The 16830-nt window shown below is 43.3% G+C and overlaps 1 protein-coding gene across 1 annotated transcript in view; it reads right to left on the bottom strand.

Annotated features, from left to right (window-relative positions):
- The window catches only part of ptprn2 (protein tyrosine phosphatase receptor type N2), a 110734-nt gene that overhangs the window by 64992 nt on the left and 28912 nt on the right, over window positions 1-16830 (bottom strand). The window contains exons 5-10 of the mRNA XM_041065954.1: window positions 15877-16330; window positions 15405-15701; window positions 15111-15151; window positions 14221-14618; window positions 11527-11613; window positions 7017-7096 (exon numbers count right to left, since the gene is read on the bottom strand). Coding sequence (XP_040921888.1) covers window positions 7017-7096; window positions 11527-11613; window positions 14221-14618; window positions 15111-15151; window positions 15405-15701; window positions 15877-16330 — 1357 coding nt within the window. The remainder of the gene's footprint in view (window positions 1-7016; window positions 7097-11526; window positions 11614-14220; window positions 14619-15110; window positions 15152-15404; window positions 15702-15876; window positions 16331-16830) is intronic.

Genomic DNA, 16830 nt, shown 5'->3' with positions numbered 1-16830 from the left:
AGATATCAGCTAGTGAGTTTGAGTAAGTGTTTGTGGACCGATAATGTTGCAGAAGTATGATGGTGTCAGGCTGTTAAGAACATGTAAGTTAAAAGAAAGCCATTTTCCCCTTTATTTTCCCTTTAAGAGCACAAACTCTTACTGATGCAAAGTGTTATTTACGGGTTTGGACCAGGCATTTAGACTTTCCAGTACAAATGTATTCATAACCTTGTCAGAAAGTTGGATTTTTATCAAAACACATTTCAGGACAGACAATATGTTGATTCAATTTGAAAAAGCGCACGATTGAGAAGGTACTTTAATACCTCGGCATCATGCTTTGACACACTTCACATTGAAACATATTACTGCATATATTTCTTGATCCATGTCTTTCTCATTTCAGTGCCCCCCCCCCCCCCCCTCCCCCATCCCCCCACCCCAATGAAACAATGCATATTCAATTTTTGTTTTCAAACTCAGGGTCTCTCCGGGCGTCTGAGAAAGGTTGCTCCGTTGTTCCAATTTGCGTTGTGTTTCACCCCCTACTCATTAATCTCCCTCCATTCGCTGATAGCTTCGTTTCGTCCACTAGAAATCGCTTTCAATTATTCAAGCCTATTTTCCACAAATACCTTGGAGATGGAATTAGCAAACAAACAATGCCAGGCGACACTAATCCTCGTCTACAGCAAAGATCCTTTAATGCACTAGAGATCTGGCCGGCTGTTGACAGGCACCTGTTACTGTCTTCAGCTGCTTTGCAACAGCCATGTTGACACAGTAAATATGTTTACAGGAGCAGTGCAGCCCTGACCCTACACCGAGGTGCAGGGATAATACTGAAGCAAAGGAGAGAGGAATAAGGAAGAGCAGGAGAGCATGGAGAAAGAGCAAGAACGGGGAAAGAGCACGACTGACAAGGATAAACAGGATAAAGAGGAGTGTAAGACACAGCCCAATTCATCGGCTGGAACATTCTTGGCTCCTCAACACAATAGAAAACGTTTCCACATGACACCTTTTTCTGTGAGACAAGCACAAAGAGTCAGCGGCTGATGAAAGCTCGCTCTCTAGGCCAGGGACAAGGATAAAAACTAGATGTTGATTGACTGATTTCCAGATGCCAGAATACCCTGTTAGAGCAGTTTTAATAGCTGTCTTTCACAATTTGAGATATTTTCTCTTCCTGGAGGCACTAGAAGAGACAGGACGTAAAAAAAAAAAACAAAAAAAAAAAATAAGAAGAAAAAAGATAAAGCACTGTGACCTTGGAATTAAAAAGACATTTGACACCCTGGTAGAGACAAAAAGTTTCCACCAAAAGAAAAAATATTTAGCAGTTTGCTGTGACTCATACAACTCTGGTTATCTAGCAGCCTACAGCAAGCAAACACACATGCACACACACAGATGCATCCATGTGTGGCACAAACAAATTTACCTAGTGCCACAGACAGAGGAAGCTTCTGAGATCAACAATGCATAAACGTTAAGGAAGACAGAAAAGTGAGATGTGTCATATCCAATAAGCATCACTGTGCGTTTATGTTGTGTGTGTGTGTGTACAAACCATACATACACATATATATGTATGTATGGGTGTGTGTGTGCCCTCTAGCAGATGGGAAGATGATGCAAGAGAGCCTGGCAGGGCACTACTGAGACTGAAAGAAGATAGTGAGACTGACGGTTTAGATGACTGAGAGCTGGGCTTGTAGCTGGATGTCACACACATACACACACACACACTTTCTCACACACTCACACACATACACAGAGCCAGGGGCAATGGAGGAGAAGAGACTGAGGAAGACTTTGATCACCGAACTGAGCACATTCAAGCACTCAACCAGAGAGGGCAGTCAGTGATGAGGAGGAGAGAGGAGAGTGCCCAGGGAGGGAAAGAGGGAGGAAGAGGGGGAGAGAGGAATCGGGTTGTTTTCTGACCTCTACGCTCATTGATACAGATGTTAAGGCATGAACACACAGACATTCAGGCATCCGACACAGACGCCACCAAACTCTGCTGCATTAAAAAAAAAAAAGAAAAAACACAGCTTCTCCTGACATTTTTTTGGATTTTTTTCAATTTCATTTCAGCCATATGAACGTTGTGTCGAGTCTGGACACGAGCACACTGAAAGCGGCGGCAACATTCAGAGAATTTAATTCACACTTATTTCTTTAGCCTCTGGTGGCTTGCTAACTTCTGAATAGTAAATATTACAATATCAAGCAGAAACCAGACGCACACCTGTGTCACATAGGAATCCCTGCCGCTTACATCGCCTTTACAAACAGTGTATGTCCGAAAACAAGCAGCTATAGCACTACAGATTCGTCCTCCACGCCTGAGATGCAGGTGGATAAACCATTGTGCTGTTTGCAAAGAGAACAGGTAATTATCGTTGGCATTTTGACAAGTGTTTGCCAGAGTGAAGGTCAACTCTGTCTGCGTGGGAGATCTATGCTAATCTGCTCAGCTGGAAAAGACTACCACTCACCACTCAAATGGTAGCTAGCACCATTATGCAGCCACAGCTAGGGTGTTTTCACTTTAGAGTTGTCTGCAAGGGTGTGTGTGAAAGAGGAAGAGTGAGTGTGTTTGTGTGTGTGTTTGCAAGCAGATCAGAGAGAGTACCAGGCCTTCCCACAGAGATGAGAATAGACAGACAGAATCAGGTAGACAGACAGGGAAAAATGGAGTAAGATAGAAAAGAAAGCCAGTTATATTTAGGCTGGCTCTCTTATGCTTTTAGAACAAAACAATAGACACAGCGTGGGTGGAGTAAATTTCACATCTGCCCAAAAAGTATAAAAGTCCCTCCTTTTGCCTTTAAGACAAACGTCTCAGGTTTTTATCCGAATATTACACAAATTTTAACTGAATTTCCAGAAAATCTGCAAAAGAGAAAATGAGATTTAATCCATGTTTACACCCAACACTGTTACGCGAATATTAGGAGATGGGTGCACTGAGATAAACAGTTGGTAGCGTTTGTCAGGTTACAGTCACCTCAATGCTCCACAAAGATCTGACGTTTTCCTCTTGTCCACACTTTGAAATGTGGACCAGAGGAGTTGGGGGATGGAACCTCCAACCTTGTGATTAGTTGCCAATACAGCCAGTGGTTTTATAAATACCCCAGTTTTTCCACCTCAGTCAAGCTTAAAAACTTTTTTTTTTTTTGATGTTTTGAGTTTTTTTCCCTATTTTTGGGGGGTTTCCATTCAAAAACTGGATGGAAATGCACTTGTTGTCTTTCCCTCCAAAATACTCAGGAATTTTTTTCACTGTTTTCCCTCCCCTGATCTCTTTTCTGCTGTCACTTACATGTGGGTGAAAGTGTGTGTGTGTGTGTGTGTGTGTGTGTGTGTGTGTGAGAGAGAGAGAGAGGCAGATAGACAGGGGCTGAGGCAGAAACGTGGGGGCAGACATTGTCTATGTCCATGTCTCTGCATGTCTCCCTCGGGTGACAGCCGTGTGTCAGGGTCTCTGCTCTCTGCTCCAGATGGCCCAGCCAGTTGCTCCCAGGGTCCTCACACTCCCAGCACTCATTGACCAGGACCGGGGTTCTCACGGCCTGGGGGCCCGCGGACTCATTGCTATGGCCTGGCCTCTGGGGCCTTTGGGGCCTCTGAGGGGCTCCGGGGTCGCCCAGCCGTGACAGCCAAGACAATAGGAGTGTCCTCACCCAGCTCCCACCCACCACCTACCAACCTCTCTTAACACACATATATCCACTCACACACCCTGGTGTTTGACCTGGACATCCTTGACCACAGTTGGTAGACAGTGGCCAAGTGACCAAGCATCACAGAAACTGCTGACCAATGAAATATAATTGACATGAAGCTCAAAAATATGATGCAATTATAATAAAAGCAGCAGAACACAAATGTGCTGCGAATCTCAAAGATGATCCATCGGAACACGTCTATAACATCGATCATCCAGATAATGACAGGACATAATTATAGAAAAACACCACTCCTATACATAAATCCACCCACTTGCTGTGAAGTGCACAAACATGTAAGTGGAAGCAGGGAGTGGATCAAATCCATCATCAGCTACAAAATGTTGCTTTACAGTGAGCAAAAGCAATTCTGGCAGATCCAATTTCCCCCAACTGAAGGTGATTTACATGTTTAGAAATCACATTCAGATAGAGGAAGCAAGAAGGCAAAAAAGTAGAGTTCTAAACAACACATTTCAACATTGGTTTTAACAGCTTGGCTGCCACTTCATCAAATATTGAATAAATCATTTTCTTGGCACAGTATGAACACCACAGCTGCAAAAAAAAAAAAAAAAAAAAGAAAAAGAAAAAAGAAAAAGAAAAAAAAAAATCACACAAACACGCACGCACACATTCGCACACGCGCACACAAACACGGACACACAGAATGCCTTGTAGTTTTGATAAAGCAGCAGCTTTCCCTTTTGTTTTGCAGCCGAGCAGGGATTAGGCAGTGTGGGTCTTTGTCCTGCCGTTTTCCAGTTGAGCAGAACACAAGAGCCTCTACCTCCACTAATACAGTCAGACCTCCCAGCAGGCCTTTCACCACACAGCCGCTAAGAACCTGCTGCCTAAAAGATGCTTTTCAAGGAGTTATCAAATCTCCTCTATACTGTCCATGCCTTTCAACCGAGTCTCTTTGTCTATTCTTTTCAATGGAGCACTGAACACATCAAATAGAACTGATGGGCAGATAGATGGACAGCAGAATGTCGCAGAGCCATATTAACCTAATTCAGACACTGCAGAGTACAGTTAAGGTAACAGCAGTAAAGGCTTAATATATTGTTGGATCTGAATGTACATGTAGCATGAAATATAAAAACCATCCACACCAATTTCCAGCCAACGTACCATCTTTCAAGTGTAACCATCAGCCGACAGGAACATTTACCCAGTACATTTTTGTGAGTTGCAGCCCCAACTGAAAATTTACAATATCCCAAGTAGTGCTGAAACAATCAGTAGTCTGTCAACAGGAATGTTAAGACTACTATTTTGATTTCTCACCATTTGGTACTTCCATTTTCCATTTTTGGGCTGTTGGTTGGACCTGCAGCTATAAAACTTTATCAAATCATTAGTTGCATCCCTAACATTTTAAATAATCAGTTATGAAGAAGAGTGCGTTTTCTGAATTTACCACAGCGTTCTACACTTTTTTGCTTTTCTACTTTCATGACTGCCAAAGAGCATGCTGCGCAAGCTCTCAGCAGCAGGTTGAGCACAGAATACAGCAGGGGTTTTGATGAGTTCATTAGGAGGCCACGTCATTTATGCACAGTCACACATAAGGCAAAGGTCAGCCAGGATTACCCAGGTGGCCACTGCATGTGGGTGTCAGTTTGATTTTCAGATTCCACTTAAACCATGCTGTTGCTCCACAACCTGGTAACCACTTTGAAATCACCATGCCATTGCCATATCGTATTGAATTCAATGTCGTGCATGCATATTTCGGAGCTGGAATGGAGCTAGAAAAGGATTTGAAACACTAAAAGGACAATTTCTCCGTTCACTTCCCATTGTTTTTAATATCGGGAGGAGAGTGGGAAGTCCACTTCACTTCACACTGTGGTGGAAATAGAGGGGAGCAACAAGGTAGGAGGGGGGGCACTGGAGATAAAGCTCAGGCAGGATTTGATCTAAGGTCAGTGGGGGCACACATGTAGCTCCAAAGACTGAGGATTTAACCACTTTGCTATCTCCAAGCGCCATTTTTACATTTTTAACACATTTCAGAGCTGAGCTGGGATAAACCAACGATTTAACCAAACCTTAAGTAGTTCGATAAGCTCCTTCTGTCTGCTTTCACAAATCACTATTCAGGTGGGCTGTATTCATAATTCATCAGCATGGGTCAGGCCGATGATCATGTTGACTTAACATTTGGTCTGACATTTCAGCCCTGCTCACGCCTGTCATTAGCTCTCGCCACACACCACCTCATCAAAGTCAGTCATACAAGAGAGGAGGGGGGAAAAAAAGGAGATGAAAGGACATGAAGAAGCAGAAAAGGGGAGGGAAAAGAAAGAAGAAAATATATATGATACAGTGTAATCATTACACCTCATGCATAAAGTGCCTGCTATGTTTGCTCATTTTGAAAAGTGGGGTGACAGTGAGCTGTAAGTGCAGGGACACACTGTAATCCAGCGAATACACACAAGCACAAAGATGCACACCCTTGCACAAACACACCCTCAAAACCACTGGACCGAAGCTCAACCCCCGGCCCAACCTTTCTTGCGGTAAATCTGTATCATCAGCCATCATCCAGCACATCCCTAATAGGAAACGAGTTGGGGGCAAAAAACACATTTCAGCCAATAACAACACCACCATGTTGATTCCAGTGGGGTGATATTGGATGATATTGACTGTTGGGAGTATTGCTGTGCTTCTCATCATTTCGTCATTTCCGACCAAAGCAAGGACATCGACACACATCCAACACACCGCAACGCCAACGTCTGGCTGATCGGCGTGCAGACAATGAACAGGAGAGTGGAGGCAGTGCATACTGACAACCTCCTTTCTGTGGGTGACAGCTCTCCATCAGTCTACATCAAACAAGTGCATACATGCAGGCACACATACACAAACACACACACACTGAGGGGTATACACTCTAACTGATTGGCTGCTGCAAACCTGTTTCAACCTGTCAGCCTGTTGGACATAATAGAGGACCAAATACACTGTCCTGTGTACTGTATATGAGTGTGTGTGTGCAGAACGGAGAAGTGTGCACACTAGGCTCATCATCTCAGTAATTGATGGTCGTCTGTCATTGCACACTGTTGATAATCTTCTTTGGGACAGGGGTTTGTCTGAACAAGATGAACACCAGCCTATCTACTGTATCTGGAGACTAATCTGTGTTCTCATTTACTGAAGCACAGACAGTGACAGAGTGGTCTGGCTAGCAAAAATGAGATGAATTGTGATGAAGGTTGTCAACAGGACCGTCATGTGTGGAAAAAAAAAAATAGAGATCGCTCTTACCTGCAACCTGAACCAGATCTGCAGTGGTCACGTTCTTGGAGTTGGCGCCAACTCGAAAAGTCAACGCAGGACCAAGGACGCTGCAGAAAAACAGCAAAGAAGAAACTAAACGAGCAGTTCCATTTGAAGGTCTAGTTTTCAGCATTTTATTTATTCAGTCTTAATATGCATTAAATCAGTAGAAGCAAGAATGTGACAATGGATAAGCAAAATAACAGAATTTTGTACTTTTCCAAATCTAAAAAAGTAAAAAAAAAAGGGAAAGAAATTTAAATCATAAGCAAAATAAGCACAGACAGATATGAGAGGAATGATGAGAAGAGAAATAGAACAGAAGCAGATGCCATTTTTTTCTAAAAAAGATGTCAGTGTTTATGAATTCTGCTTTCCTTTTCAGTTTGATTTTGGCCGAGGACCAAAGTACGGTCACCAGCTCAGCACCTTATTTTCCTTTCACCTACAATAACCTGCCTGTACTCCCTGTGCCTATGTTCTCCTCTGTCTACTCGGGAGTCAGGAGCAGATTTCTCTCCCTGGAGCAGGATAAATGTTTAAGGTCCCTGAGGTTGGCCATGAAATAAAATCTAATAACCCATCAGACTCTGTAAGAACTCCCAGCAGTGGTCAGGAGAAAATCAGCGAATACTGAGGTACTGTGTAAAGGAAAAAATCCTACTCGTGTCTGCTGTAACATCTTCCTGAACGAAAACAATTTTTGACAGAAGCTCAAAAGAAAGAATTTTGAAAGAGTGAGTTCATAGTCCTGGGGAGGGATGTCTTTCAAAACATGGTTCAACAACGCAACAGTAAGCATGTCATCCCCCCATGAATGATGAAGACCCCGTCTGGGCCAATCAGTAACAAATATGGCACCTTGTTCTGAGCTGTAATTGTAGTTCCCCAATGGGCCAATCAGAGTGATTCTGAATACTGGAATGCAGCAGTGAGATCATTTTGCTCAAGTTTTGTCAAAAATAAAATGAAATCAGAGATGTCTGAGATACTGACAACGAACACATGGCATGAGTGAACAAATCATCAGTGCTGGAGTGAGACACACCACTCCTCCGAGTTCTAGGGAAATCCAAACAGGCCCATTTAGTGAGACTTTTAAAATGCCAGAGCTGTGCAGTGAGATCCACACTGTGAAAATGTGCATTTTATCAAGTACTCTTAGTCTTTTATTCAGTCCCAAATGTTTCATTTTCTGAAAACAAGTGAAAAATCTCCCACTGTGGAGGGAAAATCCCGAGGTGACTCTGAACATGTGACATGGAGTTGAGACGTCAGCTTGCTCCATCATTTCACCAGCCTTAAATTTCCAAATCATTTCAGTACGTCATCATGTCTGAACTGTTATGTCTGGGAATGTGTAGATACATTTTTAGTGTACTTCCTGCCAGACTGTATGACAGAGAGGGAGATTCATCAGACTGCCAGAATGCTGTGACCCAGACTCATTCACCATCAGTCAGTCCGCTACAGAGGTGGTGGCACTCGCTCGGCCAGGGGCAATATATGAGCCAATACTGCCAGACAGACGGACCCAACCATGCACCAGTGCACTTGTGAACATGATCACACAAGTATACACACATACACGGCTCTGAAAGAAATATGTCCTTCTCTAATTCCTTCACCTGAGCTCTGTTTGCTCTCATAAATGTCAATATTTCCACAATCTTTACCCCTGCCTCCATTCTCCCTGGCCGAAGGTGTTCTGTCAGAGATCTTGATGCATCTCAAATTGAACTGACGGGATTTTTTTTTTTTCTTTCCAAGCCACACAAACCCTATTTAAATATAGGAGGGGGAAAAACAGTTCCACAGTTGGGAGATGAAGTTAAGATAGATAAGTTATCTGGAGGACTTCACACTGCCTCCTGTGTTATCGGATGTGTAAGCTTGGACTTCATATTAGCTCTGCTGGTGGGACATGATGAGTGTGTATGTGGAGATATTGGCAGGGGACGTGTGTGTGTGTGTATGCCTGCACAGACTGTGTGTGAGGATAGACTTGTGAGTGTGTGTCCCACTCCCCCTAGTGTTTCTGACGAGTAAAACACTTACGTCATCTGAAAAAGGCACATATTATCCCCAACCTATCATCATCCGGGACTACAATTTCAGATCTCTTTTGAAAAGGGAATATTTTGTGCTGATTACTGTAGGAGCGAGCTCAAGCATAATTGTGTTCAGCATCTGAAAATCTCAATAGCATCGAAACCTTCAGCCTCCTCTTCTCACACTGTCTGTCTGAAATTCTTCTCCTCCTGCTTGTTGTCATATTTCAGGATCTCTTCTCCCGTCTTCCTATCAGGGCCCATCAGAGCGAGTGAGAGAGAGAGCGGCCCCCCGAAGCAGGGCAGTGTGCTCTGACCCAGCTATCGTACTCGAGCCGACTCATATTCAGACAGAGGCTTTCAAACACTCACCTGCCATGGCCGCGCAGCAAGAGGCACAATGAGCTTGTGTCACGTCCTCCGTCTCGGCTATTTCTACATGAATGCGCTTTCATTACTTTGTAAAAGGCAAGAGAACGGGGATAAACAAGCCCGACAAAGAAGACATTTTCTATATTTGTCTTCTGTATAGAATCCTGTTATCAATATAAGGTGTAATACACTGTGGAAGCTTTATTTGAGGCATCTGTCTGTGGCTTTTACACTAGCTTAACAACTTTAATGCACTGTGATCAACAATATATGCAGTGGTGTGAAAAAAACTACAAACAAATACTCAAGTACTACATTTATTTGACCCCTAGAACAGCTATATTCAGATTTGTACAAACAAAATGTGTTTGCTTCTAAAATATGATACGCAGCAATATATAAATAATTTGCTGCCACTCAACCAGTTGCAACATTAAAATGATGCTTACATGTTAAAGCAGGGTTTTTCAAAGTCTGACACTGTGGGACCCACCTTTTGACAAACTGGCCCCATTAAAAGTATGCCGAATTAGCTATTAGCAGTTCCTGTTTGCAATGTACCCATGGATGTATGGACAGCTACCACTGGATATACTAACACTGTAGAAAACTTTAAACGTGATGATTCTCAGGCAAGTTCTGGTGTTAGACTGAGCATTTTTTTCTATGCAAATTTATGGATGTTTATTCATGATGGACATCTGATATGATATGTTGGGAAATTGTAAGTCACATTTAGTCTAAAAATATGTGTGCATCATGTCTGTGTGTTCAGATTTGACTGAGCTCACACTCTTAGAAGGAGGACTAATTCTGATGCAAACGGTGAAGAAAAAAAAAAAATCATATGAAATCAAATTCATCCCAATCTAATCAACTTGCTGCATTCTGCTATTAAAACTTCTGTATCATTACTTCAGTAAAAGTTATTTTTATGCTGGGCTTGTACTAATTGTACTTGTAATTATAAGTACTCTGCATTGTTACTGCTTTTGGTAGAGTACCACATGATCGCACAGTGTAATAATGTCACTGGCTATTCACCAGCATCCCGATAGCGACATCAACCATTATATGCATCAGCTGAGTCTGAGTGATATGAAATGACAGGTGTAATAACAAGATTAACTCAATCAGTGCCGGCATGCTGACAGGTCCTGGTGTTCTTTCTCATCAAAACAAAACGTGGAGGTTGTATTTAAAGATGGAGATCAGAACATCTCCTTGGTATCGTTTATTTTGAGGTCACCGAGCGTATTTTCAATATAGTAACAGTGGAAACAGAACACTGTCTGACAGTTTTCTCTCACAGCAGCTATTATCCAAGCCAGAATAGTCTGTATCTACAGTTGCAGTGCAGCCGCAGACTGCACTGCACCGGCTTTGGTGTTCATATGCTGCGGGTGTTTCTGAACCACCCAGACTTCACTTCTCCTGCAGGAGCATCTTGAAAGGCTTGTCAGATCTTAGGCGAACACATCTCCTCTGCCTCCTACATGGTCTGACACCAAATGTACAGCAGAACCATGGTACAAGCACAAACCAGCCTGGGTTCAAGGACAGTTCGCCCGCTCATTAATATATTAACCGCCTCCTGCTGGACTACTTTCTCTATTTCCAGCTCTCTATGCACTGCTGCTTTGCCTTCTCTCTATTCCTCTCTTTGCCTCTAACTGAGAATCGTTTGATGGCTTGACTGCTCTCTTTTTGACAAGGCGTACAGTGACAACAGTGGCGAGGCAGTGTTTTGAATACAATGGAGACATCAGTATGTGTCTGGAGGTAATTAGGCCTGATTTCTCTCCCTGCAAGAAGTCAAACACTCCAAAAGGTCAGAAAAACAACAAACGCCTACAGTCTCTGGCAGTGTGGCATAGCATTTTCACACAAATAGTCCTTGCAGTGTCTGGACAACCTTCACTCTGTTTCCCTGAGTTTAAAGGCAAAAAACAAAACTGTTTCAAATGCTTTAAAAGCAGCCAATTATCTTTTATCCATTGTATGGCTTGTAAACTGCAAGCTAAATCATTATTTGTGACAGTGTGGGTGTGTACGGGAGGCTTGTCTGTACATACGAGAGCTGGGTGAGGTCTGTAGAGTGGAGGTTCAGCCTCTGCGTCAGTCGCTCCATCAGGTCCAAGCCTTGGTCAGTGGTGAGGGAGCTGGGGGACAAACACACAGACAGCTGGGCATCACGTTTGGAGGTCCATACCCATACTGGAGCAGCCATTCAGGCGTTAAAATGCTATTTTTTAGGGAGATACTGCCACAATTCATACCCACAAATGGGTCATTGCACACAAGCAAAAGCTACGGTTGTCTGAATGGATGTACTGCACACATGTATACACCTGCAGACACACACACAGGCACGGACAAACACAAACAAACACACAAAGCACCGTGCCAAGGGAAAAGGGATCAGCTGCCTCTTCAGGCTTGGTAAATCACCTGCTTTTTTCCAGCAATGAGACAAACAATAAGGTGCAAATGGAACCTGCATGAGGTGTAATGGCTGTATCATATGGACGCGCCTTTCTCTCCCTTTCCTTCTCTCATCTTTCTTTTTCTTCGCCTACATTCACTTTCTTTCTGTCGCGCGCACATACGCTCAAAGTAAAACACGATAACACGGAGTACACAAACACAACGGCACGCACGCGCCCTCACGGTGAGATGAGAATAATAAGGTGCAAATGGAATGGAGGTGAAGTGTAATGGTGGTCTGATAAAGCCATGCCTCATCTCAGCTCAGTCCGCGGCTGCTCTCTCACTCTGAGAGTAAATCGCCAAGGAAATAGACCAAACAAAGGCAATCTGCAGGCCAACACGCTGGATGGAGGAAATGAGAAGGGCATACACACAAATACACACACACAAAAAGCTGCTTTATTGCTGACAGCTTAACCTGGAACCACTGAGACTGCCAAGTGACTGCAAGGTGACATGGACCAAAAAGTCATGGATCATAATGAGACATTGTTCCATTTTTGTTGCCCGTCCATAGCAGAAAAATGTGAAATGAACTGGAAATCAGTTGCATTGTCAGTTGTGTGTTTCCTTTTTCCAGATACTCAGCATCCTCTTCACTTAAGAAAAAAGAGATTTTTATTTTTTTTACAATCATTAGACATATTCAAGTAAAATATTATGCTGAGATATCTTGTTTAGCTTGCATTTGACACCACATCCCAATAGCTTTCCTCTAACAGAGCACAAAACAGTGTACTGTGCATGAGTGGCTGATTCGCTCCACCTTTGAGAGAGTGGGTGGTTCTTTCTTCTCCACTTTTTGAGGGGTTTTGAAAGTTAAAGATTCACCGAAGCAATTCCAGACACGTTTGCATCCCTCTGCGGTAATTCTAGCAACTGGAGAGCTCCAGGAGTGACTTGGTTGTTGATGCTAGCACTTTTCCCCTTGGGTTTCTCTCTGTCTCTTTCTCTTCTATCCATACCTTTCGACTTCCCCCTCCACACACACACACACACAAGCCACTCCACCTTCCCCCTATTCCCCAAACCCCCCACTACCACCGCCACAATGTCAGGAGCTGTCAGATAAGCAGGTTTGCATAGCCTCACTGCAGGGTGCGAAGCAGCTGGGGATAACAACCGTGCAATCATGAGGTCTGCAGCAAATGCAGACACCTTCATGGGCCAACCGTAGGTGTCCACTAGGTGGGCTGAAGCTAGACGTGGAGGAGGAGGTGGAGATGTTTCACTCAGAAGGTGACCCACTTCCCTTTCCCTTGGCACATAGCCGCCTATATTGTGTGTTTACGTCTTAATCTGTGTTCCTATATGTGTGGCAATAAGGTGGCGAAAATTGTACCCATCGGAGCTTTATGAGCCTACGTCTCTTGAGCAGGTGAAGGACAACCCACTGACACCGGACTTGATAACGCCATAAAGGGATTTGAGAGAGGGCCAGGGGCGAAGACACAGTCGATAGGAACTTATCTTTGCTGAGCCTGAGCTGAGTGAGAGGTGAGCGAGAAGGAGAGAGAGAGAACTTGGCTACCCTTCCTGACAAAGTATCATCATTAAAGCTGTAATACAGCACAGTAATACCCACACACTGAGGGATTTATCATCCCTGCTATTGTAATCAGGTACAGCACACACTAAGGATTTCAAACTACTGTATCCTTTTCCATAAAGACGTGAATATGTGGGTGGTTTTGACAGAAACGGCGTCTCTTTAAGGCAGCTTTAAGTGACTGAACAAAGAAGACATATGCGTGGTATTAAGGTATGTAAAATGAGTGCATAGAAACAGGTCCAACTGCACAGCTCACAACTGGTGAGGGAAGCAATAAACCATAACATGAAGCAGCTATGAACTACGCCATCAAGTCAGTTGATAATAACCACTTAAGAACGAGAGTGGCTTTTATAAAGTTGTCGGTGATGCTTTTTGCATGTACTGTGAGTAAAGAGACTAAGGTAACAGAGGTTATTGACATACAGTGGACTAATGTACTGAAAGTCGCAGCAGTATAAAACAGAGCTACACTTAAAATAAATGCAGATCACAGACATACAAATCTCATCTGTAATGTTGCCCTGGAAAGCTGCTTCGGCGTGCCTCTCTATTTCACACTATAAATACCAGTGCAATGCTGTTTTTTATCTGCGGTTTTATTTATTTATTTCACATTATTTTTATAGGTTTAAGTACATAGCACTGACCAATGTCCCAAACAACAACACTGTTTAGAAATGATTAGAATTTTATTGTTGTGATATCAGTATATAATCATACTCACTCTGAGCCAGTGATAATGTAGCCAAAGTGTCTGTCCTTCCCTCTGCTGGAAAACTCCTTCACCCCCACATGGACCAGCTGAGTTTTGACTCTCATGTCCTTCTTCTGCGGCTCCTCCAGCTGCTTCTTCCCTGTCGGGGCCTGAATCCCCTGCATCCACCTCTCAATCTCTGAGTCCACCTGTGCGTCGGGGCCCTCTGCGCCACCAGTTAACCGCAGGGTGGAGCCTTCCTTCGCAGGCACGGCCACAGGAACTTGGCCTTGCGTCGTCCGGCTCTGGACGCTCTCCAGCCCGACCATTTTCTGGAGGGGAGCCGGTGGCCCACTGTTGACCTCCGGGGCATCACCGAAGGGCTTCATGTTGAGGTAGTCCAGCAGCTTGGAGAAGAAGGCTGCATGCTGTGATGAATCAGAGAATTCTCTTTAGAATACTGATGGAATTTTCTTCTTCATTTTGGCTACATTTTGCTTTTGGTTTCCTCTTAGAAAAGAGTTTATTAAATTCTGAGAAAAAATGAATTAGCACCCTGAATAGAGACTTCACCTCTATTGGAAATGTAAGAAAGGTATGAATTTGTGTTGCATTCACTGACATTTTCTATGTACCAGTTCAAGGCCTAATGACATCCTTTTCCCTTACATTAATTTCATGTTTAACGTTTCATTTAATGAAAATGCTGAGGTTAGACAATAATCTGTGAATTTTCTGAGATCCTGCAGTGGTGAGCTTGCTTTCAAGTTCTTAGAATTTAGAAGTAAATGCTAGTCTCCACAACTTTGAAATCATCCTTATTTGAAGTAGCATTCAAAAGTGAATAAAGTGTTAGTTTGGACATGTCTCACTCCCTGAGAAACCAATTTGTTGGTTGAGCAGAGTAATTTTAAATTCACCTCGTCAACGGGCTCTTTGTCTGCACCGTCTATTTGTTGGCCTGGAAACAAACACAATGTATGTGAGCAGATTGTGTGAAAACTGAAGCTCTCTTTTGTACTTAACAAAGAAAAAACAGTTATGACTCAAAAATACATTTGGCAGCATTATCTATGAGGATTACATAAACAAAGCATTATTAAGACATTTATAAATTAGAATGCTTTATAGTCTCATATCTATGACAGAAAATAAACACATAGCTACTTTCAGTATTCAGTGTTGCCAGCTTTTATTCTCTTTTACACACCCACCTTGCTGTTTCATTCTCAGGGTGTCTTTCTGGTTTGGATCCTGCCCTTTGTCTGATTTCAGGTCCTGGTCTTGATTCAGTTGTATGGCAGCCAGTGGCTCCCTGTTACCCTCTATGTCCCCCCTGGAGTCAGCAGCTCCTTGTCCTGGCTGGACCCCAACTGCGGGCTGCTCCTCATCCACCTCCTGCAGAGTTCCTGCAATGACCTCAGCCAGCTGGTCCAGGTCTTTGCCCATTAAAGCCTCCATGTTGATGCTGTGCCTTCCCAGCTGGTTCACCACATTCTGGATAAATCTCTCTGGATCGGAAAGTGAGAAGAATGACAATGAACGAAAAACAATGAAAAAGTGCATTTAAATGTATTGAAAGAAAAACAAGTTGGCAAACAAATGTAGAACACATAAGTATTGTATGCAAATATAAAAGCCATAGGGTGAAATATCTACAACAAGCTATAAAAAAGCTGATCCTACCATCCATGACACTAAGAGGCTCTTTGGCAGTCAGTCGGTTTGAACCGGTCTTGAACAGCAGTCTGTCTAGATTAGGCCCCTGGGTTTTGGAGCCGAAAGCCACCTGAGACTGCAGCTTTGAATGTTCACTCGGTGCTGGCCGGATGTAGCTAAGGTAGTGGAGCTTTCCTTTGGGCCAGGAAGTCTCTCCACCTGGGGTGCTCTGCTGACTGACTGGTGCCCCAGCAAGAAGCCGTTCCAGATGGCTGGAGAGCAGCTTGCTCCTTCCTGGATCTCGGTGGGTATAGGTTGTACTGAGCTTGGGGTGTCTGCCCTCTCCACTCTGGGTAAAGACTTTGGTAACAGGAGGTTGGCCAGCTCCTTTCTGAAGGCTGTAGACAGTGGTTTCCTTCCAGCCCTGCTGGGGTTTTGGCCGGCTGGGCTCTGAATGACCATCAGACTTGATGTCTTCATTCTTTAATAAAAAAAATACCCAATTAGCACATTTAGAGCATTGTAAATATGCCAAACATTATATTTTTTAGCTATGCTGGCAGCCATGCTACAGATGGAAATGGTATGGCCTCAAATTAAATAATGAATTAAATTAGATTATAAGATGATAGAGTCTGCACATGTGTAGAAAAAAAGAAACTGAGTAAATAAAATCTGTGAACAAATGATTTCCCCTTATTATTCCTCTAGTGCCACCAGGAGGTCAGTTCTTGTCTACTTATCATGTGAAACATCTAAGCACCTATTGGGCGGATATTCGCAATCCTATTGGGCACCATGATGCTCAGCAGAGCTGCAGTGACAAGTTGATTAATCAATGAGTCTACCGACAGAAAAATAATGGGCAACTGTGTGATGATCAATTGTTCAAGTTATTTTTCTGCCATTTTATGGACAATCAATTATTTGAGAAAATAATCTGCAGATTAATTGATAATGTAAATGATAATTAGCTGCAGC

Source organism: Toxotes jaculatrix, chromosome 20 (assembly GCF_017976425.1).
Source record: "Toxotes jaculatrix isolate fToxJac2 chromosome 20, fToxJac2.pri, whole genome shotgun sequence".
In the NCBI taxonomy this organism is placed as follows: Eukaryota; Metazoa; Chordata; class Actinopteri; family Toxotidae; genus Toxotes; species Toxotes jaculatrix.
The sequence above is the reverse complement of the archived record's forward strand: the minus strand, read 5'-3'. Positions and strand labels throughout refer to the sequence as shown.